Source organism: Oncorhynchus keta, chromosome 15 (genome assembly GCF_023373465.1).
Source record: "Oncorhynchus keta strain PuntledgeMale-10-30-2019 chromosome 15, Oket_V2, whole genome shotgun sequence".
Classification (NCBI taxonomy): domain Eukaryota; kingdom Metazoa; phylum Chordata; class Actinopteri; order Salmoniformes; family Salmonidae; genus Oncorhynchus; species Oncorhynchus keta.
In genome coordinates, this window is record NC_068435.1 from 42,276,955 (window position 1) to 42,303,435 (window position 26,481).

Genomic DNA, 26,481 nt, shown 5'->3' on the forward strand with positions numbered 1-26,481 from the left:
AGAGAGAGACAGAGAGAGAGAGACAGAGAGAGAGAGAGAGAGAGAGAGAGAGAGAGAGAGAGAGAGAGAGAGAGAGAGAGAGAGAAAGAGCGAGAGAGAGAGAGACAGAGACAGAGAGAGAGAGAGAGAGAGAGAGAGAGACAGAGAGAGAGAGAGAGAGAGAGAGAGAAGAGAGAGAGAGAGAGAGAGAGAGCAGAGAGAGAGAGAGAGGCAGAGAGAGAGAGAGAGAGAGAGAGAGAGAGAGAGAGAGAGAGAGACAGAGAGAGAGAGAGAGAGAGAGAGAGACAGAGAGAGAGAGAGAGAGAGAGAGAGAGAGAGAGAGAGAGAGAGAGAGAGACAGAGAGAGAGAGAGAGAGAGAGAGAGAAAGAGCGAGAGAGAGAGAGACAGAGAGAGAGAGAGAGAGAGAGAGAGAGAGAGAGAGAGAGAGAGAGAGAGAGAGAGAGAGAGAGAGAGAGAGAGAGAGAGAGAGAGAGAGACAGAGAGAGAGAGAGAGAGAGAGAGAGAGAGAAAGAGAGAAAGAGAGAGAGAGAGAGAGAGAGAGAGAGAGAGAGAGAGAGAGAGAGAGAGAGAGAGAGAGAGAGAGAGAGAGAGAGAGAGAGAGAGAGAGACAGAGAGAGAGAGAAAGAGCGATGACATGGTGCACACATCTGAACATATGTGACGTAGTTTTCAATTTTCGGGGACCACTTTTGACTTGTGAATGCTACTTTCAGAACTACTAGCTAATATAAGTATACAACATCACTGGAGAATCTTTTTAACGTCCAAAAGTGGAACTCTTGTTGCAGGCTCTCTTTCCATTTCTCCTGAAACCCAGATGCATCTGGTTGTTTCCACCCCAATGAGGGTGAGGCTGAGGTGACCCCTCTACCCTCATTCCTTAACAAATATCAACGGCCCATACTACCTACCATTGCGTATGACTTGCCTGATGAGAACTGTGTCATTTATCTGGGAGCAACGATCTTCTATCACAGAACATTTGAGCATGTCCCCAGACCATGCTTACCGACGACCATTTCAGAAAGAATGTGAGTCGTATTCATTGATATACCTATTTGCATAATACTTAAAATACATAAACATTTATCTCATGTATTGATACTTGTGTGGAATGACCTGATGTGTGACTGTAGACAGTGTTGGTGATATGCTTATTAACTCGCAATAACTCCTTTATCATGTAATTACTCAGAGGTCACAGAGGCTGACTGAGCACAAAAGCAGAAGGGAAGGGCCAATGTTGAAGGGGGAGGTTTCACTATTTTCTAGCAAAGGCCTCGCGGGACTGTCAAACTAGCAGTTGCTGTGTGGCAGAGAGAGAGGGGGTGAAGAAAGAAGAATCAAAACATCCCGACCATCCCGACACAAGAAACATTTAGGGGAAGCTGCAAATAAATACATAGGCCTAAAACGCTGAGACGGCGACAAAGAGAAACAAGGTTGTCGTTTATAATTATTGTGGAATGTGAGCTGTTAAAACGTTGCCAAATTATTGATGCAACCTCTCGCAGCTCTTTAATCAAGTTACTCCTCAGTTTATGTTTACAAATACATCTGGTTTTGATTTTAGAACAAGTAAAGAATGTCCGGCTTTCATCCAACGCAAATTGCTGTTTAAACAATTCTATTTTTGATCCATAATTTTGAATTTGGAAGCGTTCTTCCAACCGGTGTAGCTACTTCAAGAATCAAGGAAAAGTGATACAGCGAAAACAGAGCCTGTTTGGTCGTTTTTGCCGGTGTCGTGGTCGAGGAATGGCACTCCGTGTAGAGGCATATGCCCAATTGCTGTTGCTCGTGTTGGCATTGGACCTGAGCGTGCAAGGAGCGGCGCCACAGTATCAAAAACCAGAGGTGAGTGAGTCATAGCCTGCTCTTGGGAGGTCACTCGAAAGTAAATAACAGGGATTGATAGTTTGTTGCCAGATTCCTCAGAGTTAACGGCTACCCTGGAGCGATGGGGGTTATGTGCCTTGCTAAAGGGCACAGCGACATATTTTACACCGTGTCGGCTCCCGGAATCGAACCCGTAGCATTTCAGATTACTGGCACAACGCCAGGCTAACCACTTGGCAATAACTATGTAAAAAAAATATATATATATATATGCATTGTGATGTTTTACCTGATATATAGCAATGGGCCCTACAGTTAACCTCAAAAGCGCAAATAACTTATTGTTATCTTAAAAGAGACAAAGTGGTAATGATTGCAGAGAGAGACACGGTCTGTCAAGCAGTAAGACTTTTCATTTGATTAAGTAAATGGTTTAAATTCCGCAAAATAAGCATATATTTTAAACTTGTTTACACATTTAGAATCCAAATGGATGATTCAAAATAGACGTTTTGAACAGATATTTTGATCAATTTCACCCATAGGCAATTTGTATAAACATTTGTGTATTATTCATTTAAAAGTGTTGTGTTTCTGTCATACCCAGAGCTGAGAAATTGGAATTGAGCTAATCTGATATTTTTAAACTATGTTTTTATTATTTATTTTTATTTCACTTTTATAGCCTAATGGTATGACCTACGATGTCAAACCTATATGAGCGATATGCCATCAGACTTTTGGAACGGTATAGTCTATCAACTCAGTTCCAACTGCATCTGAAACATCAGACTCTCCACTTGATATAGAGACATTGACTGGAAGCTAAATAATGTATTTACATTTAAGAGTTATTTTTGTTATATAGTGGCTGCCATGTTCCCCAGGGGCCAAATCTGGGGTGGCTCCATGCCTATATCTTTTCGGGGTACATACATCGACCTTTGTGCCAAATCTGGGGTGGCTCCATGCCTATATCTTTTCGGGGTACATACAGCGACCTTTGTGCCAAATCTGGTGCTTTTATCACAAAGTTTTTCAATTGAGTTCACATGTTCATCTTAGCCAGCTTAGCCACACACCACTAGTATACACAATAGATCATTTTGAATTCCTCCATATTAACACAGAAATCATGGTAAATTGGGGTTTTTGGTTGGTAACGAGTTTTTGAATTTGTTACATTTCTGACCTCATGGGTTCAGAAATGTACCCTTGTTGACGCTTTTAGGGTTAAAAAGTTGTACCCCAAAAAGCAAGGAAATAATTTCCCAGGTCTGGGATGTCAGACTGTCAGTAGAACTGGGGGGATGTGGGATGGATCTGACCTCAGCTAAAGGACGCAGACCACAATGAGGATGGCTCACATGACAACATTTAGAAATGCTGAGGAGGCAAAAGAAAAGAAAAAGGGAAGAAGGCAAATGGGGAGAAATACCATGGTCTCTGTATTGTGGTCAGGTACAGAGGCACTTTCTGAAAGGATAGGGGATTTAGAGTTGCGGGTAGGACCCTACTTCAAAGACATGCGGAAATATAATTGTTGACATCTGTCCTGAGTTAGGGTTGAACTGGGGGAAGGGAGTTTTACAGAGAGAAGGGCTGTGTCTGAAGAGATGATAGTCTGATGGTCAGCAGTGGAGGAGGACATACCAGCGGTCAGTATCCCTAGCCAGAGAGATATGAAGTTCCTTTGTTTCGACTACAGGAATTCACCATCATGTTAAACCCCAACGCACCCCATACTCCTACTGACAGACATCTATCATTTATGAAAACAGTCAGCTAAATCATGTCACATGAAGCTCTGAGAACATCACTGTGGATGTCAAATGTCCTTTTGATGTTTTTAATCTGACTGCTGGCGCCTGAACTGTAATCTGAGCATACTGTAAGGGGCCTGAATTGCATTTCCAGCTGTGCAAATGGAAAGAATCATTTATCTACACCAGGGATGGGAAACTGACTTTTTCCAAATAAAAAAAATTGAAACTCAGTCGTGAATAGTAGAATACACAAGGTGCAATTTTGAAATGTGATTGTGCATCAGCTGTTTTTCTCTTGTTATATCAGTCAATGACAGTCACTCAATTAGCCCATGTCAGCTGAAATGTTTCAGAATGGTAAATTAATCTGGCGGCCAGTGTTTTTAAATAAAACTATACTAAATATATATTCACGTCACCAAATAATTGATTAAAACATTGTTTTGCAATGAAGGTCCAGTAGCCTCAGCAGCACTCTGTAGGGTAGCACCATGGTGTAGTCGGCAGACAGATAGCTTCTGTCCTCCTCTGGGTACGTTGACTTCAATACAAAGCCTAGGAGGCTCATGGTTCTCACCCCCTTCCATAGACTTACACAGTAATTATGACAACGTCCGGAGGATGTCCTCCAACCTATCAGAGATTTTGCAGCATGAACTGATATGTTGTCCACCAAATCAAAGGGTCAGAGAATGAATCTAGTACTGAAAGCATAAGCTACAGCTAGCTAGCACTGAAGTGTATAAAATGTGGTGAGTAGCTGACTCAAAGAGAGAGAAAGACAATAGTTGAACATTTCTGAATAAATTAATTTATTCCAACATTTCTGGAGAAGCAGGAGAGAGAAAGAGAGCTATCTATATTTCGTAGTGTATATTTGTCTCACTGTCAGTTACTTAGCTAGCATCGAATGAAGCTAGCTAGTTTCGCCTACTCAAACACCTGGCTCAAATAGAGAGGGATGCTATGTTAGCTAGCTGACTATGGCTATTCAACACTGGAACTCTTCCAAGGCGAGGTAAGCTTTTGGTTTTATAAATGTACTGCCACCGGGGCCCACCGGTGTAACTGCTGAACTGCTTGTTGCTGACTACACTGTACTGCATGATTGTAGTGGGTTTACTAACACGTTAGTTCTAGTAACTATGTTGACTACGACATGACAACAATGTAGGCTGTGTGTAGTGCTTAGTGCTCATTATATATGAAGGTTTGGCTTGGAAGTGCTTTTTTGAGTTGTCACAGACAGCTGATGTGTTGTGCAATGAAGTCCACAAGCAAAGGGGAAAAGTGAGAGGAGGAGAGCGCGTAGATATATGCTAGAAGGAATTACACATACAACAAGCTGTTTGAATGTGGCTGCTATGAAAGTGAACTGTATGTGAACAGGGGTGTATTCATTGCGCCGATTCTGTTGAAAAACGTTTCTTAAACGGATGCAAAAGGAAAGAAACGGGGATTAACATACCTGAACCAGAACTAAATGTTGCTTAGGGCCCCAAAAAAGTCTAGGGCCGACTCAGACTGCGTGTGGGGGTATGGATGTGGGTATGCAGACCCGTAAAGTCACTGCGGCCCCTCATGATGAGTTCAGATTTTTTGTGGCCCCCACCTCCATCAAAGTTGCCCCTCCCTGACCTAGATTAGACTGTCAATTTAGCAGAAAGTAGGCTGTTAGGTCTCTCAGAGGGAACTGAAGCGCTGATAATTGTTACATCTGCTCCTGCCACACCCTCTACTGCTCATCCTGTGTCTACTTGACCCGCCGCAACTCCCCCAGTGCTCTCTCACTCTCCCTATCTCTGTGTGTGTGTGTGATTGTGTAGGTGGAGAGAGGTGTGCTGGAGTCAGAGCACATCCCCACCAGCTGCAACTTGTTCCATAATTAAGACCTCTACAAATACTCAGTCCTGCCACTTCCATACTGCCAGATCGTAATCTCTGCTCAGTCAGTCGTTTCTAGCCATTTGTTACTATTTAGATCCTGTTTTCCTTGCCTGACACGGTTTTCCTCTCCGCTACAGTTTTGCCCGCTCTGACTCTGGTCCCTGTCTCACGTCTCCTCATCCTGCTACTCCGCTCTTGACTCCCCCACTCTACTGCTCCCTTGGATTCCACTCCGGACCTGCTTACCCTGTCCCAACCACTCTCACTCCAGCCTCAGCCTCCGTACCTGGTTTCCTGCAACCCGCCCGAGCTTCCCCTGGCCTGCACTCCATCTTCCCCCTGTGTTTCAATAAGTAGCTTCGTTACTTCATTCCTGTCTTCTTGTCTGAGTCTGCTTTTGGGTTTCCCTGTTCCACTCCACGTAACAATCATGTCAGTCAACGAGTTTGCCATTTAGACAGATAAATCAGATTTTTACTTTAGAAGCAAGTAAAGAATGCGCAGCTTTCATCAATGAAAATGGCTCTTTAAACAATTATATATATTTTTAAACCAGGCCTTTACTACCCGGGCCTTTCTTTACTTTGCGGGTGTCATGGTCGAGGAATGGCACTCCGGATAGAGGGAATGCCCGACTGCTGTTGCTGGCATGGGACCTGAGCGTGCAAGGCGCAGCACACAACTCTTGGGGGGTCACTCGAAGAGAAATAACAGGGATTATTGACTTATTGCCGGATTCATCAGAGTTAACGGCTACCCTGGAGCAATTGGGGTTATGTGCCTTGCTCAAGGGCACATCAACATATTTTTCACCTCCAGGAATTGAACTTGCAACCTTTCAGATTACTAGCACAACGCTCTAATCGATAAGCTACCTGCTGCCCATTTGAACACAGCAATCCATTTTTGAATAGTTAGAGGGGCAATATCCTCTGAACCTATGCATTGTGATGCTCTTACCTGATATAAAGCAATAGACCCTACTGTTAACCTTAAAAGTGCAAAGCTTTAAAGTGCCAAATTGTTAATGATTGCAAAGAGACAGTCTGTCGTCCATTAACACTTATTTTTGTACCAGTCCAAAATTTGGACACACCTACTCATTCAAGGATTTTTCATAATTGTTATTATTTTTCTACATTGTAGAATAATAGCGAAGACATCAAAACTATGAAATAACACATGGAATCATGTAGTAGTAATTTTAGACTCTTCAAAGTGGCCACCATTTGCCTTGATGACAGCTTTGCACACTCTTGGCATTCTCTCAACCAGCTTCATGATTAATGCTTTTCCAACAGTCTTGAAGGAGTTCCCACATATGCTGAGCACATGTTGGCTGATTTTCCTTCACTCTGCGGTCCAACTCATCCCAAATCATCTTAATTGGTTTGAGATCGGGTGACTGTGGATGCCATGTCATCTGATGCATCACTCTCCTTCTTGGTCAAATAGCCCTTACAAAGCCTGGCGGTGTGATGTGGGTCATTGTCCCGTTGAAAAACAAATGATAGTCCCACTAAGCACATACCAGATGGGATGGCGTGTCGCTGCAGAATGCTGTGGTAGCCATGCTGGTTAAGTGTGCCTTGAATTCTAAATAAATCACAGACAGTGTCGCCAGCAAAGCACCCCCACACTATCACACCTCCTCCTCCTTGCTCATGGTGGGAACCACACATGCAGAGATCATGTGTTCACCTACTCTGCGTCTCACAAAGACACGGCGGTTCGAACCAAAAATCTCATATTTGGACTCTTCAGACCAAAGGACAGATTTCCACTGGTCTAATGTCCATTGCTCATATTTCTTGGCCCAAGCAAGTCTCTTCTTCTTATTGGTATCCTTTAGTAGTGGTTTCTTTGCAGCAATTCGACCATGAAGGCCTGATTCACACAGTCTCCTCTGAACAATTCATGTTGAGATGTGTCTGTTACTTGAACTCTGAAGCATTTATTTGGGCTGCAATTTCTGAGGCTGGTAACTAATGCACGTATCCTCTGCAGCAGAGGTAAGTCTGGGTCTTCCTTTCCTTTGGCGGTCCTCATAAGAGCCAGTTTCATCACAGCACTTGATGGTTTTTGCGACTGCACTTGAAGATACTTTGAAAGTTCTTGAAATGTTCTGCATTGACTGACCTTCATGTCTTAAAGTAACGATGGACTGTCGTTTCTCTTTGCTTATTTGAGTTGTTCTTGCCATAATATGGACTTGGTCTTTTACTAAATAGTGCTGTCATCTGTATACCACGCCTACTTTGTCACAAAACTGAATGGCCTTACTGAAGAGCTCAGTGACTTTCAATGTGGCACTGCCATAGGATGCCACCTTTCCAACAAGTCAGTTCTTAAAATGTCTGGCCTGCTGGAGCTGCCCCGGTCAACTTCAAGTGCTCTTAATGTGAAGTGGAAAAGTCTAGAAGCAACAACGTCTCAGCCGCAAAGTGGTAGGCCACACAAGCTCACAGAACGGGACTGCCGAGTTCTGAAGCGCGTGGCGTGTAAAAATCGCCTGTCCTTGGTTGCAACATTCAATACCAAGTTCCAAACTGCTTCTGGAATCAATGTCAGCACAAGAACTGTTCTTCAGGAGCTTCATGAAATCACCATGCACAATGCCAAGCGTCAGCTGGAGTGGTGTAAAGCTCACCGCCATTTGACTGGAGCAGTGGAAATGGGTTCTCAGGAGTGATGAATCACACTTCACCATCTGGCAGTACAACGGATGAATATGGGTTTGGTGGATGCCCGGAAAACACTACCTGCCCGAATGCATAGTGCCAACTGTAAAGTTTGGTGGGGGAGGAATATTGGTCTGGGGCTGTTTTTCATGGTTCGGGCTATTAGCCGATTCCAACAGGGCTAAGTCCCTTATTTCCAGTGAAGGGAAATCTTACCGCTACAGCATACACATTCGAGATGATTCTGTGCTTCCAACTTTGTGGCAACAGTTTGGGGAAGGCCCTTTCCTTTTTCAGTACGACAATTCCCCCGTGCAAAAAGTGAGGTCCATACAGAAATAGTTTGTCGAGATTGGTGTGGAAGAACTTGACTGGCCTGTACAGAGCCCTGACCTCAACGCCATTGAACACCTTTGGGATGAATTTGAACGTTGACTGCCTACAGTGCGTTCAGAAAGTATTCAGACCCCTTCCCTTTTTCCATATTTTGTTACGTTACACCCTTATTCTAAAATTGATTGAATAAAATAAAAATCCTTATCAATCTACACACAATCCCCATAATGACAAAATAAAAAACTGTTTTTTAAAAATATTTTTTATATTTAAAAAACCCAGAAATACCTTATTTACCTAAGTATTCAGACTCTTTGCCATGAAACTCGAAATTGAGCTCAGGTGCATCCTGTTCCCATTGATCATCTTTGAGATGTTTCTACAACTTGATTGGAGTCCACCTGTGGTAAATTCAAATGATTGGACATGATTTGGAAAGGCACACACCTGTCTATAAGGTCCCACAGTTGACAGTGCATGTCAGAGCCAAAACCAAGCCATGCGGTCGAAGGAATTGTCCATAGAGCTCCGAGACCGGATTGTGTCGAAGCACAGATGTGATGACGGGTACCAAAACATTTCTGCAGCATTGAAGGTCCCCAAGAACACAGTGGAACACAGTGGCCTCTGTCATTCTTAAATGTAAGAAGTTTGGAACCACCAAAACTCATCCTAGAGCTGGCCTCACATTTATAGTCAAAATGTATGTTTCAGAATAGACGTTTTTGTATGTTTGGACATATTTTTTTATACATTTCACCCATAGCGACTTTATTATAAACATGTGTGTGTTATTAATTTAAAGTGTTTCTGTGATACACAGAGGCTGAAAAATTGGCAATTGAGCTAGTCTGGTATACAGCCTACCGGTATGACCTAAGATGTCCACGGATATGGGCCATATGTTATTTGGGCGTCAGTGCCATCAGACTTTTGGAAAGCTATAGTTTAACAACGCAGTTCCAATTGACAGCTTTTCACTGTTTCTGTTCTACATTTGGGGCAACTCACCAACAAACCAAATATAATACTACTGGTAATTTGAGTGAGGTTTGGCCATAATCTTTGCACCAGTACGCTCACTAGTATTGAGAGAGAGATAATACCCTAAAATAACAGTAAATCAAGATCTGCCGGTCTGTGTAATAGCCAATTAGCTGTTTAAAGACCATAGTGCCAGACAGAGCATGGAAGGTAGGTGTGTCATATATTGTGGCCTCAGGGAAAGCGAGAAAGTGAGCAGAGGATTTCCTCTTTGCTTGACAACACCTTGTATTGGTCTCACTGTGGCAATACGCCTGCAAAGCGAATGACACAGGAAGGTGGAGGAAGGCGGAGGGTCAGCCAGTACAAAGAGGGAACCAGTCTGATGGAAATGTGAATAAGTGGGAAATGATGGAAAGCAACAGGAAGGAGAGAGAGAATTAGAGGTAAGGAGGTCATACCCACAAGAAGGAAGAGAACATAAGTAATTGTGATAATGCAATTTGGGAACACAACAGTTTAGGTTTATGAATGGTGCAATTAGGCTATACCCAGTGGGACAGGATGTTTAGTCATAGGTCACAAATGCATAGTACACTTCCGCAAGCAGGACTGCTGGGTACAAACATGGCCACCAGCCTACATCCCAGGGACCAGGAAAGTTTCCTGACCATATGACCTGAACAGGAAATACTCAGGATCTTAGTTATAACCTTATGATAGGTCAAGTCATCTATTCATATAAAAAAAAACTCTGGACCCAATTGTTGGTAATGATACGATAATGACGGAGATTAAACTTTGACCATCTCCTCCATTTTCTTGTTTTTGCTTTTGAGCAGAGCATTCTCTGTTTTGACGAAGTACAGAGATGCAAACAGATTGGCTAATGCTGAAAGGAGTTTGGCGTCATTGGGATGTTTTTCAGATTTGACTTCATCTGTTGCTCAATCTTGTTGACGTTGGCTGGCTAGAGGACAGTTTGCTTAGACAGCCGATGGCAATTCCATACACACTTAGGTAGAGAATAGTCAGAGGTCAGGGAGGTTTATCAATAACATCCACATAATGTTGCACACGCATTTATGATTAATGACTCTGATGATGTGTGTGTGTGTGTGTGTGTGTGTGTGTGTGTGTGTGTGTGTGTGTGTGTGTGTGTGTGTGTGTGTGTGTGTGTGTGTGTGTGTGTGTGTGTGTGTGTGCGTGCGTGCGTGCGTGCGTGCGTGCGTGCGTGTGTTCTGATTTGTAATAGTGTGTTCAGTCGCTCCTAAACCAAGTTTCTTGTATGGGCCAGATCATTGTGCCAGTATATTGTGTATTTAGCTATGAGCTATGAGCCTTCTTTCTCATGATCAGCTGTTACGTTTGTGTGTTGGGGCACACTAAGTTGATCAGTAATCTGGAGCACTGAGACATATTCCCTGTAAAGCGCCTTCACTGTCGACCAGAGTTTTATTTCCATTGGCACAGAGCAAATGGAGCAACTGACTTAGTTTTTTCTTCTCCTTTGAAATGTAATTAAGTCATCTTTCTCTATTTCTATGCAGGGGCGCGAGTGCACGCACGCGCACGCACGCACATCCTTCGAACTCTCATTTGTTAAGGCCAGGGAACATCCTTACCTCTAAAATGTGTAGGCCTATTAGTTTGCTACTTTGTTTGTGTAAAAGTCTACATACTAGGTCTGACTCACTCAACTAAAGTAAAGAAAGGGACCACTATAACTGCCCACTCTTTAGGCTTCGGTGATCAAAACTGCTACAGTCAGAAGTAGTGAAAAACACTTGAAAGACTTTTTTTTTTTACGGACCCACCAATGGGACCATATATGGGAGGAGTGGGACTCACTAGGCTTATGGTTGAAAGAAGTGTTCAGTGTTACTGAATGGCTCTTTTGCACGTACATCCATTTTAAATGCAGCCTAACGACATACACTATGGAAGACCCAGATGAAAGACGAACAAAAGGTATAGTGGCCTGAGAAAGAGCTGCTGTGGCCTTATACCATGCATAGAATTGAAACTTGTCCTGAAACAAACTCTTCCTCCAGACATGTCCTCCCACCTTCATTATATTTAAACCATCATAACCCATTAATTAGACACTTCGCCAACCCCCTCTCTTTCATGATGCTCATCGACCTCTCTCCCCCTCACTCCTTCATACGGATTTACTATACTGTAATACAGTGAGTTTCCCCCACCCACACACACAGTATAATGAAACTGCTGACATATAACTGGAGTACATTTTGATACAAAGAAAATGCCGAAATGACATAATTACTAGTTAATTAAAAGTGTTGTTTTTTGTTCATATATTCATTATGTTCCTGGAACATGTACAATAACCTACCAGGCAGTAACTGTACACTAACGATGTACTGGCTGTGCACTGGGTGTGGTTGTTCACAATTATTTACCCTCAGGCCTCTGGGTTTTCCGTAAGATAAAAGAGTGGGAGGAGGAGTGTGGAGAGAAGACGACAGAGAGACGGGAATGGGGGGAGGGGTTTTGACTTTGGTTCGTATGGGATCACAGAGAAGTTCTCAGTAAAATGACTGACTGACCGTGCTGTTTCACAACACACTGACACTGTTAAGGCAACAAAAGAGCTGAATAGTTGCAGGTCAAACATGCAGCCAAACAATCCATGTTTTAAAGTTGTGAAAAATACTTCCTGGGTGTGTGCTCACTTATTCCTAGCTTATTGACAAGGTTCAAGTCAGGGTGTGTTCAGTAGAGAATATCAGATAGGTGGGTCTCGGGTTTACCTACTTCACATTAGCCACAATGTTATTTCCAACTCCTGTTTTTTGGGGGGGGGGTAGAAAGGGCAGAGCTGAAAATGTATGAGAGAGGTTTGGAACCCAGCCACTGGATCTGCCACAGATGAAGAGAGGGAGGCACCAGAGTTTGATGAGCTTCCAGGGAAATGCAAGGTCAAATATATACTGTAATCATCCGACCCCGAGGCCAGTCTAGATCTATAGTGATGTAGGTTCAAATTTTACCTACAGAATGTTTTTAGTGTCACTGTTAAGTTTTGTCTACCAATATTTGGGCTTTTCCCTACAAGGGCTTGAGTGAAATCTGAGCTGTCTTTGTATGGTGCCATTTTGTCCTGGTTTGGTTTCAGTGTGTCAGCTTCAGTCAAATTGGCCTTGGTTTCATCCATCTGGACACAGCCACTGAAGAGTACTGTTTATGTTTGAATACTTTTATAGTTACTCATTGGAATGGCCATTGCCTGTCTGTGGACCTTGTGCTTCTCACGCAAGCCAAAACATGAAAACATAAATTGGAAGATTCAGTTGAAGTCGGAAGTTTACATACACTTAGGTTTGAGTCATTAAAACTTGTTTAACAACCACTCCACAAATTTCTTGTTAACAAACTGAAGTTTTGGCAAGTCGGTCAGGACATCTACTTTGTGCATGACACAACAAAACAAAGGAGATGATCGTGGACTTCAGTAAACAGCAGAGGGAGCACCTCCCTATTCACATTGACGGGACAGTAGTGGAGAAGGTGGAAAGTTTTAAGTTCCTCGGCGTACACATCACGGACAAAATGAAATGGTCCACCCACACAGACAGCGTGGTGAAGAAGGTGCAGCAGCGCTTCAACTTCAGGAGGCTGAAGAAATTTGGCTTGTCACCAAAAACACTCACAAACTTTTACAGATGCACAATCGAGAGCATCCTGTCGGGCTGTATCACCGCTTGATCTGCCCACAACCGTAAGGCTTTCCAGAGGGTAGTGAGGTCTGCACAACACATCACCGGTAGCAAACTACCTGCCCTCCAGGACACCTACACCACCCGATGTCACAGGAAGGCCAACAAGATTGTCAAGGACTGACATCATTGGAGTCTATTGGAGGTGTACCTGTGGATGTATTTCAAGGCCTAACTTCAAACTCAGTGCCTCTTTGCTTGACATTATGGGAAAATCAAAGGAAATCAGCCAAGTACTCAGAACAAAAATGATAGACCTCCACAAGTCTGGTTCAACCTTGGGAGCCATTTCCAAATGCCTGAAGGTACCACGTTCATCTCTACAAACAATAGTACGCAAGAATAAACACCATGGGACCACGCAGCCATCATATCGCTGAGGAAGGAGACGTGTTCTGTCTCCTAGAGATGAACATACTTTGGTGCGAGAAGTACAAATCAATCCCAGAACAACAGGAAAGGACCTTGTGAAGATGCTGGAGGAAACAGGTTCAAAAGTATCTATATCCACAGTAAAACGAGTCCTATATCGGCATAACCTGAAAGGCTGCTCAGCAAGGAAGAAGCCACTGCTCCAAAACCGCCAGAAAAAAGCCAGGCTATGGTTTGCAATGTGGACAAAGATTGTACTTTTTGGAGAAATGTCCTCTGGTCTGATGAAACAAAATTAGAACTGTTTGGCCATAATGACAATCTTTATGTTTGGAGGAAAAAAGGGGAAGCTGACAAGCCGAAGAACACCATCCCAACCGTGAATCACAGGGGTGGCAGCATCATGCTGTGGGGGTGCCAATTGTGCGTCGCCCCACGGACCTCCCGGTTATGGCAGAGCCTGGGCATGAACCTAGGGTCTCTGGTGGCACAGCTGGCGCTGCAGTACAGTGCCCTTAACCACTGCGCCACCCGGGAGGCCTGGATATAGTATTTCTGACTTATCTGTGGTGTATTCATTCTTCATCCATTCAGGACATTTTAACATTACAGCCTCTTCCTGTTCCATGTTTTAGGTGTGGCTGCAGCAGTATGGCTACCTGCCCCCAGGTGACCTGCGGACACACGCTGCCCGTTCCCCTCACTCCATCACCACGGCCATCGCAGCCATGCAGAGGTTCTACGGCCTGACCATCACCGGCTCCATTGACCCCAAAACTGTAGAGTGAGTGCCTCTCACGCTAAACAACTGTTGCAAGTTCAGGACCATACTACCCTGTTTGTAGGACCAGGAGCTTATAACTTGGCCGTTAAAAACACATCGCCTTACTTGTGTGAAATCACTGATTCAGGGTTATTGTAAACAAATGCCGGTTTGTGTGACTAGTCCCTGACTTGCGTTTGCCAGGGCAATGAAGCGGCCACGCTGTGGAGTTCCAGACAAGTTCGGGACTGAGCTGAAGAGTAACCTGAGAAAGAAGCGCTACGCTATCCAGGGCCTGAAATGGGATAAGACTGATCTCACCTTCTGGTAAGTTATCCCTCAGACTGATCTCACCTTCTGGTAAGTTATCCCTCAGACTGATCTCACCTTCTGGTAAGTTATCCCTCAGACTGATCTCACCTTCTGGTAAGTTATCCCTCCAACTGATCTCATATTCTGGTAAGTTATCCCTCCAACTGATCTCATCTTCTGGTAAGTTATCCCTCCAACTGATCTCATCTTCTGGTAAGTTATCCCTCCAACTGATCTCACCTTCTGGTAAGTTATCCCTCCAACTGATCTCACCTTCTGGTAAGTTATCCCTCCAACTGATCTCATCTTCTGGTAAGTTATCCCTCCAACTGATCTCATCTTCTGGTAAGTTATCCCTCCAACTGATCTCATCTTCTGGTAAGTTATCCCTCCAACTGATCTCATCTTCTGGTAAGTTATCCCTCCAACTGATCTCATCTTCTGGTAAGTTATCCCTCCAACTGATCTCATCTTCTGGTAAGTTATCCCTCCAACTGATCTCATCTTCTGGTAAGTTATCATGTCAATCTTCTGGTAAGTTATCCCTCCAACTGATCTCATCTTCTGGTAAGTCCTTCTGGTAAGTTATATCTCTTCTGGTCAGTTATCCCTCCAACTGATCTCATCTTCTGATCTCATCTCTTCTGGTAAGTTATCCCTCCAACTGATCTCATCTTCTGGTAAGTTATCCCTCCAACTCATCTCACCTTCTGGTAAGTTATCCCTCCAACTGATCTCATCTTCTGGTAAGTTATCCCTCCAACTGATCTCATCTTCTGGTAAGTTATCCCTCCAACTGATCTCACCTTCTGGTCAGTTATCCGTCCAACTGTAGGATAACAATGAAAAGAACAGCCACAACGCATATGGTGAAGTCATGTAAAGTCATACTAATCTTAGCCAGATTTTCTGAAATTTCCCAGTGATTTATTATGTGGTAAAATGAATCACTGTTTTCCTCGTCTCTTCTCTTTACTCACATCATTTCTATATTTTTCTGTCACAAACTGTGCTCTTCTCTCTCTAACGAGGCTCCCTCTCTCCCTCTTAGTATACAGAACTACACCCCTAAGGTGGGGGAGTATGAGACCCATGACGCTATCAGGAAAGCCTTCAAGGTGTGGGAGAGTGTGACCCCTCTACGCTTCCGGGAGATCCCCTACAGTCACATACGGGACAAGGTGGAGGACTTTGCCGACATCATGCTCTTCTTCGGTGAGGGTTTCCATGGCGACTCCAGTCCCTTTGACGGCGAGGGGGGTTTCTTGGCACATGCCTACTTCCCCGGTAACGGCATAGGGGGAGACACACACTTTGACTCTGCAGAGCCTTGGACGGTCGGCAACAGTGATCTGTCAGGTGAGTGACCTCGAGTGTTTGGAAGAGGGAGAAGAATGTTGTGATGGGAAATTCACTGGCGGGATGTCAGATTCAATCTGTTGGGAGTTGCCATGCTCCCCGGGCGTTTGTGAGCGGCAGGCCACAAAAACACATCATCAGCAGGCCCCGACGTGTGTGTTTTGAACTTATCCCCAGGGCGTGTTTGTGTGGGGAAAATTAATAATATACAGTTTTTTTTCTTTCTTTTCGTTTTGATGGTGAGATAGAGGCCTGCTATTTACCACAGGGATATCTTGTCAATGCTTTAGAAGTTCCCAGCCAGTTCAATATGAATAGTGCTTTTGCTATACATGCACACATACCATTGTTAAAACAAGCTTGAATTTAATGGGACAATTTAATGTGATGGTGATGACATAGTGCTGTTGGTCTTAGGTAATGACGTGTTCCTGGTGTCGGTACATGAGTTGGGTCATGCCCTGGGTCTGGAGCACTCCAACGACCCCTCTGCCATCATGGCTCCATTCTACCAGTGGATGGAGACAGAGAACTTCCAGCTGCCTGAAGATGACCTCAGGGGAATACAGCAAATCTATGGTGAGCACAGGCTAAGAGAAAATTCATTATAATTACTGTTAGTTGTTATACTGTATCTAGGCTATAACTAGGGAGCAAAGTTCATTTGAGTCAGATCCCGAAAAAAAATGAAGGGCCTAGGTATTGACAGTAGTAGAGGATTACATGTATTACTCTCTCCCTCTACCGTGCAGGGGGTAGATCAGGTGGTGGCCCCCGCCCTCCCCCACCTAGCCCACGCTCCCCTCACCACCCACCCAAACCCACTCACACCCCATACAACCCTCGCTTTGGCCCTGACATCTGTGAGGGACACTTTGACACCATCGCCATCCTCCGAGGAGAAATATTTGTCTTCAAGGTACTTCATTACAGATATGTATAGCTGAAATGAGCTTTGTCTTTGTATGTATATTTATAAACTGGGTGGTTCGAGCCCTGAATGATGGTTGGCTGACAGCCGGGGTATATCAGACTGTATACCACGAGTATGACAAAACATTTATTTTTACTGTTCTAATTACGTTGGTAAGCAGTTTATAATTACAATAAGGCACCTCGGAGGTTTATGGTACATGGGATATATACCATGGCTAAGGGCTGTGTCCAGGCAACCCTTAGCTGTGGTATATTGTTCATATACCACACCCCCTCTGGCCTTATTGCCTAAATATACAGTACCAGTCAAAAGTTTGGACACACCTACTCATTCCAGGGTTTTTCTTGATTTTTTATATTTTATACATTGTAGAATAATAGTGAAGACATCAAAACTATGAAATAACATCATGTAGTAACCATAAAGTGTTTAACAAATCTTCATATATTTTATATTTGAGATTCTTCAAATAGCCACCCTTTGCCTTGGCAGCTTTGCACACTCTTGACATTCTCTCAACCAGCGTCATGAGGTAGTCACCTGGAATGCATTTCAATGAACTGAATTTCAGAATCTCTTTCCTTCTGAATGTGTTTGACCCAATCAGTTGTGTTGTGACAAGGTACGGGTGGTATACAGAAGATAGTCCAATTTGTTAAAAGACCAAGTCCATATTATGACAAGAACAGCTCAAATAAGCAAAGAGAAACGACAGTCCATCATTACTTTAAGACATTAAGGTCAGTCAATGCAGAACATTTCAAGAACTTTCAAAGTTTCTTCAAGTGCAGTCGCAAAAACCATCAAGCGCTATGATGAAACTGGCTCTTATGAGAACTGCCACAAGAAATGAAGACCCAGAGTTACCTCTGCCGCAGGGGATAAGTTCATTAGAGTTACCAGCCTCAGAAATTGTAGCCCAAATAAATGCTTCACAGAGTTCAAGTAATAGACACATCTCAACATCAACTGTTCAGAGGGGACTGCATGAATCAGGCCTTAATGGTCGATTTGGTGCAAAGAAACCACTACTAAAGGACACCAACAAGAAGACGAGACTTGCTTGGGCCAAGAAACATGAGCAATGGACATTAGACCAGTGGAAATCTGTCCTTTGGTCTGAAGAGTTCAAATTTGAGATTTTTGGTTCCAACCACTGTATCTTTGTGAGATGCAGAGTAGGTGAACGGATGATCTTTGCATATGTGGTTCCCACCATTAAACATGGAGGAGGAGGTGTGATGGTGCTTTGCTGGTGACCCTGTCTGTGATTTATTTAGAATTCAAGGCACACTTAACCAGCGTGGCTACCACAGAATTCTGCAGCGATACGCCATCCCATCTAGTTCGCGTTTAGTGGGACTATCATTTGTTTTTCGATAGGTCAATCACCCAACACACCTCCAGGCTGTGTAAGGGCTATTTGACCAAGAAGGAGAGTGATGGAGTGCTGCATCAGATGACCTGGCCTCCACAATCACCCGACCTCAACCCAATTTGGGATGGTTTGGGGTGCGTGGGAACCCAGAGTGAAAGAAAAGCAGTCAACAAGTGCTCAGCATATGTGGGAACTCCTTCAAGACTGTTGGAAAAGCATTCCAGGTGAAGCTAGTTGAGAGAATGCCAAGAGTGTGCAAAGCTGTCATCAAGGCAAATGGTGGCATCTTTGAAGAATATAAAATATATTTAGATTTGTTTAACACTTTTTTTGGTTACTACATGATTCATATGTGTTATTTCATAGTTGTGATGTCTCACTATTATTCTACAATGTAGAAAATAGTACAAATGAAGAAAAACCCTTTCCAAACTCTTTACTGGTACTGTATATATATATATATATATAGTTTGTACAGGTATTATCCATGTCTCTCTCTCCTCTAGGATAAGTGGTTCTGGAGAGTCCGTAACAACGCAGTTCTGGACGGATACCCAATGCCAATAGGCCATTTCTGGAGGGGCCTGCCATCAAACATCAATGCTGCTTATGAAAGGGATGATGGGAACTTTGTATTTTTCAAGGGTAAATCTGTCCTTACTCTTTACTCTATTACCATCCCTGCATAATACTATTCTATATACTTTTATTTTAACATTTATTTAACTAGGCATTTAAGTTAAGAGTTCTCAGTTAAGAACAAATTCTTATTTACAATGACAGCCAAAAGGCAAAAGGCCTCCTGCGGGGACGGGGGCTGGGATTTAAAACATCTATATATAGGACAAAACCCACATCACCACAACACTACATAAAGAGAGACCTAAAGGCATCAAAATACCATGGCGGCGACACCTGACAACACAGCATGATAGCAACACTACATGACAAGAGCACGGTAGCAACACAACATGGCAGCAGCACAGCATGGTCGAAGCACAAAGCATGGTACAAACATTTTTGGGCACAGACAACAGCACAAAGGCAAGAAGGTAGAGACAACAATACATCACGTGAAGCAGCCACATCTGTCAGTAAGAGTATCCATGAAGAAGATATATAGACATATAGAAGTCATTGTAATTCTTATTGAGGAAAACCACTCATTCAGCTTCTATCTCTCTCTGTGTAGGAGACAGGCACTGGGTTTTCAAGGAATCTGTTCTGGAGGATGGTTATCCCAAGTCTCTAAAGGAGATGGGCAGTGGTCTACCCAAAGACAAAATAGATGCCGCCCTCTTCTACACCCCCACCGGCAAGACATACTTCTTCAGGGGAAACAAGTAAGTCTCTTGACATCTGAATGTCTCTGTGTGTTTGAATACATCAACATGACATGACTGAGTGGAGTGGAAATGTAAAAACACTAAACCAAAGAATGTTGAAAACGTAACATTATGACATTAACTATTGTTCCCTGAAGGAGGGAAACGAGATATAACATGGGTAGTCTCACTCTTGCAAATTTGGTTGAAGAATCTACAGTCATGTGGGGGGGCGTACAATGAGTTATAGCCTGTACCCCGATATCATTGTTCGCATTACCCAGGGCGACACTGCGCATGAGCGCCATTAGTCAGAGGAGGCAGCGAGTCTCCCATAAAGCTTCATCTGAGGCCTCATGGACTTGGAGAAATATATATATTTTTTCTATCTCCACCACTCTTGACAACCTTGTGTCTGAATGTGGAGGGACCTGTTTTATTGAACTCACATGTGGAATACACAACACCCTTGAAACCCCAAAACAATGGTTGAAAAAATGTGTTTAGGTGCAAACATTTGCCTGAAGTCCGGTCCACTCTGGGTTCGAGGCTTCGTCCATCCGTGACGTACCCAAATTGGCAGTGCCACTTAGTTGTACTGTTGTGACCACAGGTTTTTGGGAAGGCTGGTAAGTGAGGACGATCTCGTGCCAACCCCAAGCTAGGTGTATGGGGGCTGTCACCTTCCAGCAGGACCATCTCTTACCTCGCCTCTGGAAGTGGGGTGACGCTTGTGTCAGGCAGACTGGCATTGTGCCTGGGAACCAGAACGGTCTGACCTGGTGCTGGGCTCGGCCCCCGGCACAGCCTGCTTAGCTGAAGGAGCTCTGCCTGCCAGCCTTCCGGAAGGTTCCCCCTCCGGTATCCCGAATGAACCTCCGAGGGAGAAAAACGTGCAACGCCTCTTCCTGCTTCTTTTTGGCCTCGAACCGGGCCTGCATATCCTCTAGGGCCGAACCGAACAACCCTGTAGGAGAAATCAGCTCATTGAGGTACATCTGTCTGTCCCTCTCCGGCACCTGCGAGAACGTCAGCCAAAGATGACACTGTGCCTCCACAGTAGCTCCCATTCTCTTCCCGGGCGCTAGAGCGGTGCTCCGGGACACATGCAGAATGAAGTAGACCGTAACACGGATATCATCCAGGAGCTCTGCGTGGGTCTCACCTGGGGCCAAAGCCATGCCCCACCTCCTCCAGCATCTCGGCCTGGTAGACCTGCAGCATAGTAATAGACAACAGTGAACGGGCAGCCACCCCCTCAGTCCTATACACCTTCTCCAGCTGAGCAGCCGAAAAGCTACAGTGCTTGTTAGGGAGCGTTGGATTTGCATTAGCCATGCCCTAGTTAGTCAATGGGGATAGGTTAGCCAGCTAGCTTGCCATCCACCTGAGGCGTGTGCACCAGCCCTGTCCCCTCCAGCCCTTCCCGATCCATGAAGGGGGCACACCCATGCAGCATCAGCTTAGCTGAATGCGGGTTGGACTAGGTTGTTGTCAATCCAGAAAAAGGGGTAGGTGGTGCTTCCCACCGAACCTTCATGACTTCTGCTGCGGGGGTGAACACGCCCACTTCAACTCCAAGCGTATAGGCGCCCTGCGGCACAGTTCTATGAACGATGCGCTGGATACCACGTTTTCCACCGCTACTCCCGTAGCGTGAGGAGTTGGCTGTCCCAGAACTAAGTTCTCTTTGCTACCCGCGGAATCCCTGGAGCCGTCCAGAGACACCAAGTCGTCATCTGAACATGGGCCACATATGTAAGCAGCCATGTCACTATCTCCCTGTTGGATGCTAGTTCCACCTGTTCTGACCACAGCCCCATGTCTCTCTCGGTTTCCTGCACCTTGGTCCCAGCCGAGGTACCAGGATTTGAGAAAGGAAAGTCGCCATCGGTAATCCTAGTATCTTTTAGAGAATTACTATAACCGTATGCCTGGGGGGGCATGATCTCAACCCCGAACCCGGCTTAGCCATCGTCGTCTCGGTTGCTTCCTTCTCCAACTCACTCATTGCGGTAGCAAATTGAAGAACTATTTGTTTTTGATTAGAAAACTTGTGAGAACAAGTATGAATTTCTCCACCCAACGTCCGCGGGGTGAGCACGCTCTACCGCTCTGGGACAGTTTAGTTGGTGCAACGTCAGATAGTCTCATTTTCCCATTGTTTGCTCAAGTTGCGTGAATTGTTCCTGTTCACACTGAGGGGAAGAGCGAAATAATTGGGGGAATGAATCCGAGCCTCACGCTTATCACCTGACCAAGGCGGGGCTTCCAGCGAGGCATGGATTTCATTGTCGGGTGTGATTGTGGATCCGTCAACCGAAGTCGCGAGCATGCGACTCCCCATAGTATGTTGTACTGAAGTTGGCTGACTGAAAGGGGACATCGTATTTCTCTGTCATGAATTGCTATTCGGCCAAAAGATGCTTGCTAATTCCCCAAATAAGTACTGCCACTTTTGCTCGTAAGAGGTCGCTGACATTTGAGTTAAAGAAGTCAAAACCAGCGATGAGAAACACAGAAATGCTACAATTATACTATTCATTGCACATTGGTTATCCTGCTGAACTCAGTTAATTAAGAGGCTTCGCTAAAAGAACTAGAACAGAATTCTGTCTCCGGGAGGCTTTGTCTTTCACTGGCCCACCAAGCTTACATCTCATAACTCAGACCACACCAGCTGAGCAGCCACATCTTTGGATGAACAAAAGACCTGTAGGTGTGTGTCAGCACATACCAGAGGTTTGGAGATATGCAGATGCACTCATGTTAAACTGAAACATGTCTGTCTCTCCCCATGTTAGGTACTATCGTTACAATGAGGACTCACGCTCTGTGGACCCTGAATACCCCAAACCAATAAATGTGTGGCAGGGCGTCCCAGACAATATTAAAGCTGGCTTCATGAGCAGAGACCAAGGTAACCGTCCCGTGTGTTTTTGTGTCTGTGCATGGGTGCATGCAAGCGTGCAGTGTGAGTCTTTTTTTAATGTCCTAATCTAAAGAAAACAAATTTGTTTTTTTGTGTGTGTTTTCTCAATGGATAAAGTTATCCCAACTTTGTATTTCTTATTTTACATCTTTATCTCCCCACTGTTTTTGGCTCTCAGGACACACCTACTTCTACAAAGCCAATAAGTATTGGAAGTTCAACAACCAGAAGCTTCGTGTTGAGCCTGGATTCCCCAAGTCTGCTCTTAAAGACTGGATGGGCTGTCCAGAGGAGGACCCCAAGACCGACGGAGGAAGGGGGGGTGGAGGACATGACCGGGAAGACAGAGAGGAGGATAGAGATGAGACAGAAGTAATCATCATCGAGGTGGAAGAGGAAGGAGGATCTGGCGGAGGGGCGGGTGCGGCGGCAGTGGTGGTTCCCCTCATGCTGTTGGTGTGTGTGATCCTCACTCTGGGGGCGCTGCTGTTCTTCCGCAGGTATGGCACCCCACGCCGTCTCCTGTACTGCCAACGCTCCCTACTGGACAAGGTGTAGAGGGGAGGAGAGAGAGAGGAGAGAAAGGGAGGAGAGAGAGAGGAGGTTGATGAGTTGAGAGGGGCTGTAGGGGAGAGAAGAGAGCAAATAGAGAGTAATACCAGTGGAGATAAAAAGAGAAGTCTGTGGACCTTGAATGAGGGTTAGCCAGAGCCAAGATATACTTGTTAGCTATAGCTAAAATATTCCTACCACTACCAACTTAAACATGGAGGAGATTCCTTTTCCTCTTCCTCTTCCTCTCCCTCTCTTTTCTGCCATTTCTGTCCCCTCTTCTCTTCCCTCCTTTCTCTCTTGTTCTCTCTGTGGTTGTTGACTCCAGCTCTTCGCTGTTTGTTTTTAGCCTTTTTAAATGTCCTATTGTTTTAGTGGGTGTCGTCAGTGTTTGTGTCCCTGCGAATTTCAGCTTTGAACACGACTATGTCCAGTGCCTCCATCTGCCCATATTTAGTGTCGACTGTGTTAAAGAATGCAATCAGCATCATTTCATGTCCATGATAGTACAATGACGCTAGATTCTGTCAAAGCCTTTTCCCCCACTAAGCGTTGTCTCCTATATCTCAGTTCTATCACATGAACTATGAACTGTCTAAAGAGAGAGGGGGTATATATCAGATAAGTCTATTCACTAAACACTCAATGAAACACACAAAGTGCTGCAGTCAATGCGCGCCCCCAGTCCATCCTTACCACAATTTGATATCTCGATATTTCAGAGAGCCAGTATTGAACAGAAGAAATGTCACATTATACACCTACAGTGTCCCTTTGAAGCATTTTTAACACTAATTTGAAAGCTGAGCAATTTGTCTGCGTCATTAATATTCCTTTATGTCATGCAGTGTTTTATTGATTATTATAATTATGATTATTATTATCAAGGATGTTGTCATTATTATTATGTCTATTACTATTGTTATTGTTGTTCTCCATGTATAGAATGTGTTTGTGTACATTGTCATTAAATGTCCTGCTGGACAGGGAACTACATTTTGAAAGTGGCCTTAATTTTATATTCATTTTGGGGGAAAGTGAATGGGATGGGGATATTATTTTTGAAACTTGATTGTTTTTCCATCTCAATGCAATAAATTGAAGATATGGAAATTACTCCTTTTTGTCAATGCACTTGTTTACAGTTCTCAATTCATGGTGCTGTTTTTTTTTTCAGGGATGAGAGGGTTTACTAGTAGTAAAAACAATAATAATTATATTAATTTTTATGATAATAATGATAACTATTGGAACTATTTGAATAAGATTGTGCCTGTCTTTTTCACTTTTACACTTTTCTTTCAAATAAAATGTTTTGAAAAGTTCGAGCTGTATCTGTTATTTATTTTGGTTTTCAGAGCTAAGTGGTCAGTTACGTGCACACACACTCACACACTCAGAGGCACTTTAACAAACGACATTGTAAAAACAAATGCAAGTAAAATCCTAACTGAAGCTCAATATCACCTTGGTATTGCATTCACCAATGACCTCTTAACAAACTGTCCACATAGCACTTCCTTATCCACCTTATTATCAGACCGCAACTGGTCCCATACTCACTCTTCCTTTACCTCCAGGGTTCTTGCTCCCCAAAAGCTCCATTGGTGCTTGGAAACTGGCAGGCCTGAAACTGGGTTGGAAAATAAAGGCTGTGTCCAAGGATTAAGTGAAACCAGGAATGAAGAGGATTGTGTAAACCCTTTGGCATTCACAGCAGAAAAACATGTTGGCTATTGTATGTGTGTGTGTGTGTGTGTGTGTGTGTGTGTGTGTGTGCGTGCGTGCGTGCGTGCGTGCTATATGTGTGTTATATGAGCCAATGAAGCAGGTTCAAATCAACGGGCTAAGGCGTTTCCTCTCAGCTAATGGGCCTTTGACAAACAGCTGAGGTGCATGGGAGAGGGCAGAAAGACAGAGGAGATGACTAGTTAACATAAGATATTCTTATGATTAAAGAATGGCGCAATTACATTGATGATGTACTGTATTTTCCTATTGTGTTAAAACGATTTAGGCTGACCAGCCTTTCCATCTGCTACAGTATGTTGTGGAGTTGAGTTTTGGACTGGAGAGAGAGTCACGAGTCTCACTCCGGTTGGGAGGGGGGAGGGAGGGTTAAGTTACGACATCTGGAATTCCGACTGCATCTGAACTGCCAGACACTCAGCGGGACAACAGGATGGGGGATTGGAGGGGGTATTTCCATTGTGTGTGTTCAGTTTATGCCTGTGTCTTGCTATACTAACTGCAGAATCTGACAAGTTAGCAAGACATGGAGGATATAAAACACTTAAAACACAGTATGTGTTTTGTCCTTCATACCTTGTTAACTTGTCAGACGTGTGTGCAGGCATTTGTGCGTGTGTGTTTGTGTGTGTGTGTATGCGTGCACATTCTCTTCTCCCGGCTAATTCTGCAGAATGAAAAACAACCTCAGCATATTCCTCCCCACAACTCCCCCTCTCTCTCTCTCTCTCTCTCTCTCTCTCTCTCTCTCTCTCTCTCTCTCTCTCTCTCTCTCTCTCTTTCTTCTTCTTCTTCTTCTTCTTCCTCTCTCTCTCTCTCTCTCTCTTCTTCTTCTTCCTCTCTCTCTCTCTCTCTCTCTCTCTCTCTTCTTTTCTAAATGATTCTTCACAAGTCTTCTTCTTCCTCTCTACATTTACATTTAAGTCATCTCTCTCTCTTTCTCTGTGTAACTGGAGACAGTTTCTTTCCTTTCTGCTAAATGATTCACTTTATTCACAAGTCTTAGCAAAGACCACTTCCTCTCCCAGCCCCTCGTTCATCATCCATCTCTCATCTCTCTCTTCACCTGTTTTCCAATTTGATGATGAACAGATGAAAACATACTCTTCCTTCTCTAATGGATTTCTTGCAGTCCCTTTATTTTGCCTCCTCTCTATTTTCCCAGTCTTTCAGGTGGATCCACGGATCCAGACCCGTGTCAATATGGACCGTCAGTCTGGCTTCGATCCATGGTACGCTATGAACGCACGTAGACATGGCAAAATGTGTAGAATTGCAGGAGATTAGCTTTAAAACGGCAACATTGTCTCTCCGCCAACCAACAGAGGTGTGAACAGTTTGAACACCCACTGGGCACAGATGTCAATTCAACGTCTATTCCACGTTGGTTCAATGTAATTGAATTGATTCAACCAGTGTGTGCCCAGTGGGCAGTTTGGGTTGTGATGTGGGGATTTGTTACTACACCAATAAATGACAATGTCCATTCTGACCTTTGCCACCTAGGATATGTGTGTGACCAAACCTTCTCAAATAGTACTTGAGTACCCCTGCATTACTGTAAA

At 44.1% G+C, this 26,481-nt stretch overlaps 1 protein-coding gene and 1 long non-coding RNA gene across 2 annotated transcripts; one reads left to right on the forward strand and one right to left on the reverse strand.

The window, feature by feature from the left end:
• Nucleotides 1-1,288: 1,288 nt before the first annotated feature.
• Nucleotides 1,289-24,492, forward strand: mmp14b (matrix metallopeptidase 14b (membrane-inserted)). The gene is made up of 10 exons (XM_035788736.2): nt 1,289-1,858; nt 14,245-14,393; nt 14,577-14,699; nt 15,736-16,043; nt 16,461-16,622; nt 16,796-16,962; nt 18,865-19,003; nt 19,551-19,701; nt 22,488-22,603; nt 22,794-24,492. Exons 1-10 carry the CDS (start codon nt 1,760-1,762, stop codon nt 23,171-23,173), a joined length of 1,794 nt encoding a protein of 597 aa, XP_035644629.1. The 5' UTR covers nt 1,289-1,759; the 3' UTR covers nt 23,174-24,492.
• LOC127907667 (uncharacterized) lies at nt 14,755-15,507 on the reverse strand. Its single transcript, XR_008065422.1, has 3 exons — nt 15,392-15,507; nt 14,958-15,188; nt 14,755-14,891 (listed from the first exon to the last, which is right to left on the reverse strand). It is a non-coding gene; the product is annotated as an uncharacterized LOC127907667 (long non-coding RNA).
• Nucleotides 24,493-26,481: the final 1,989 nt, after the last annotated feature.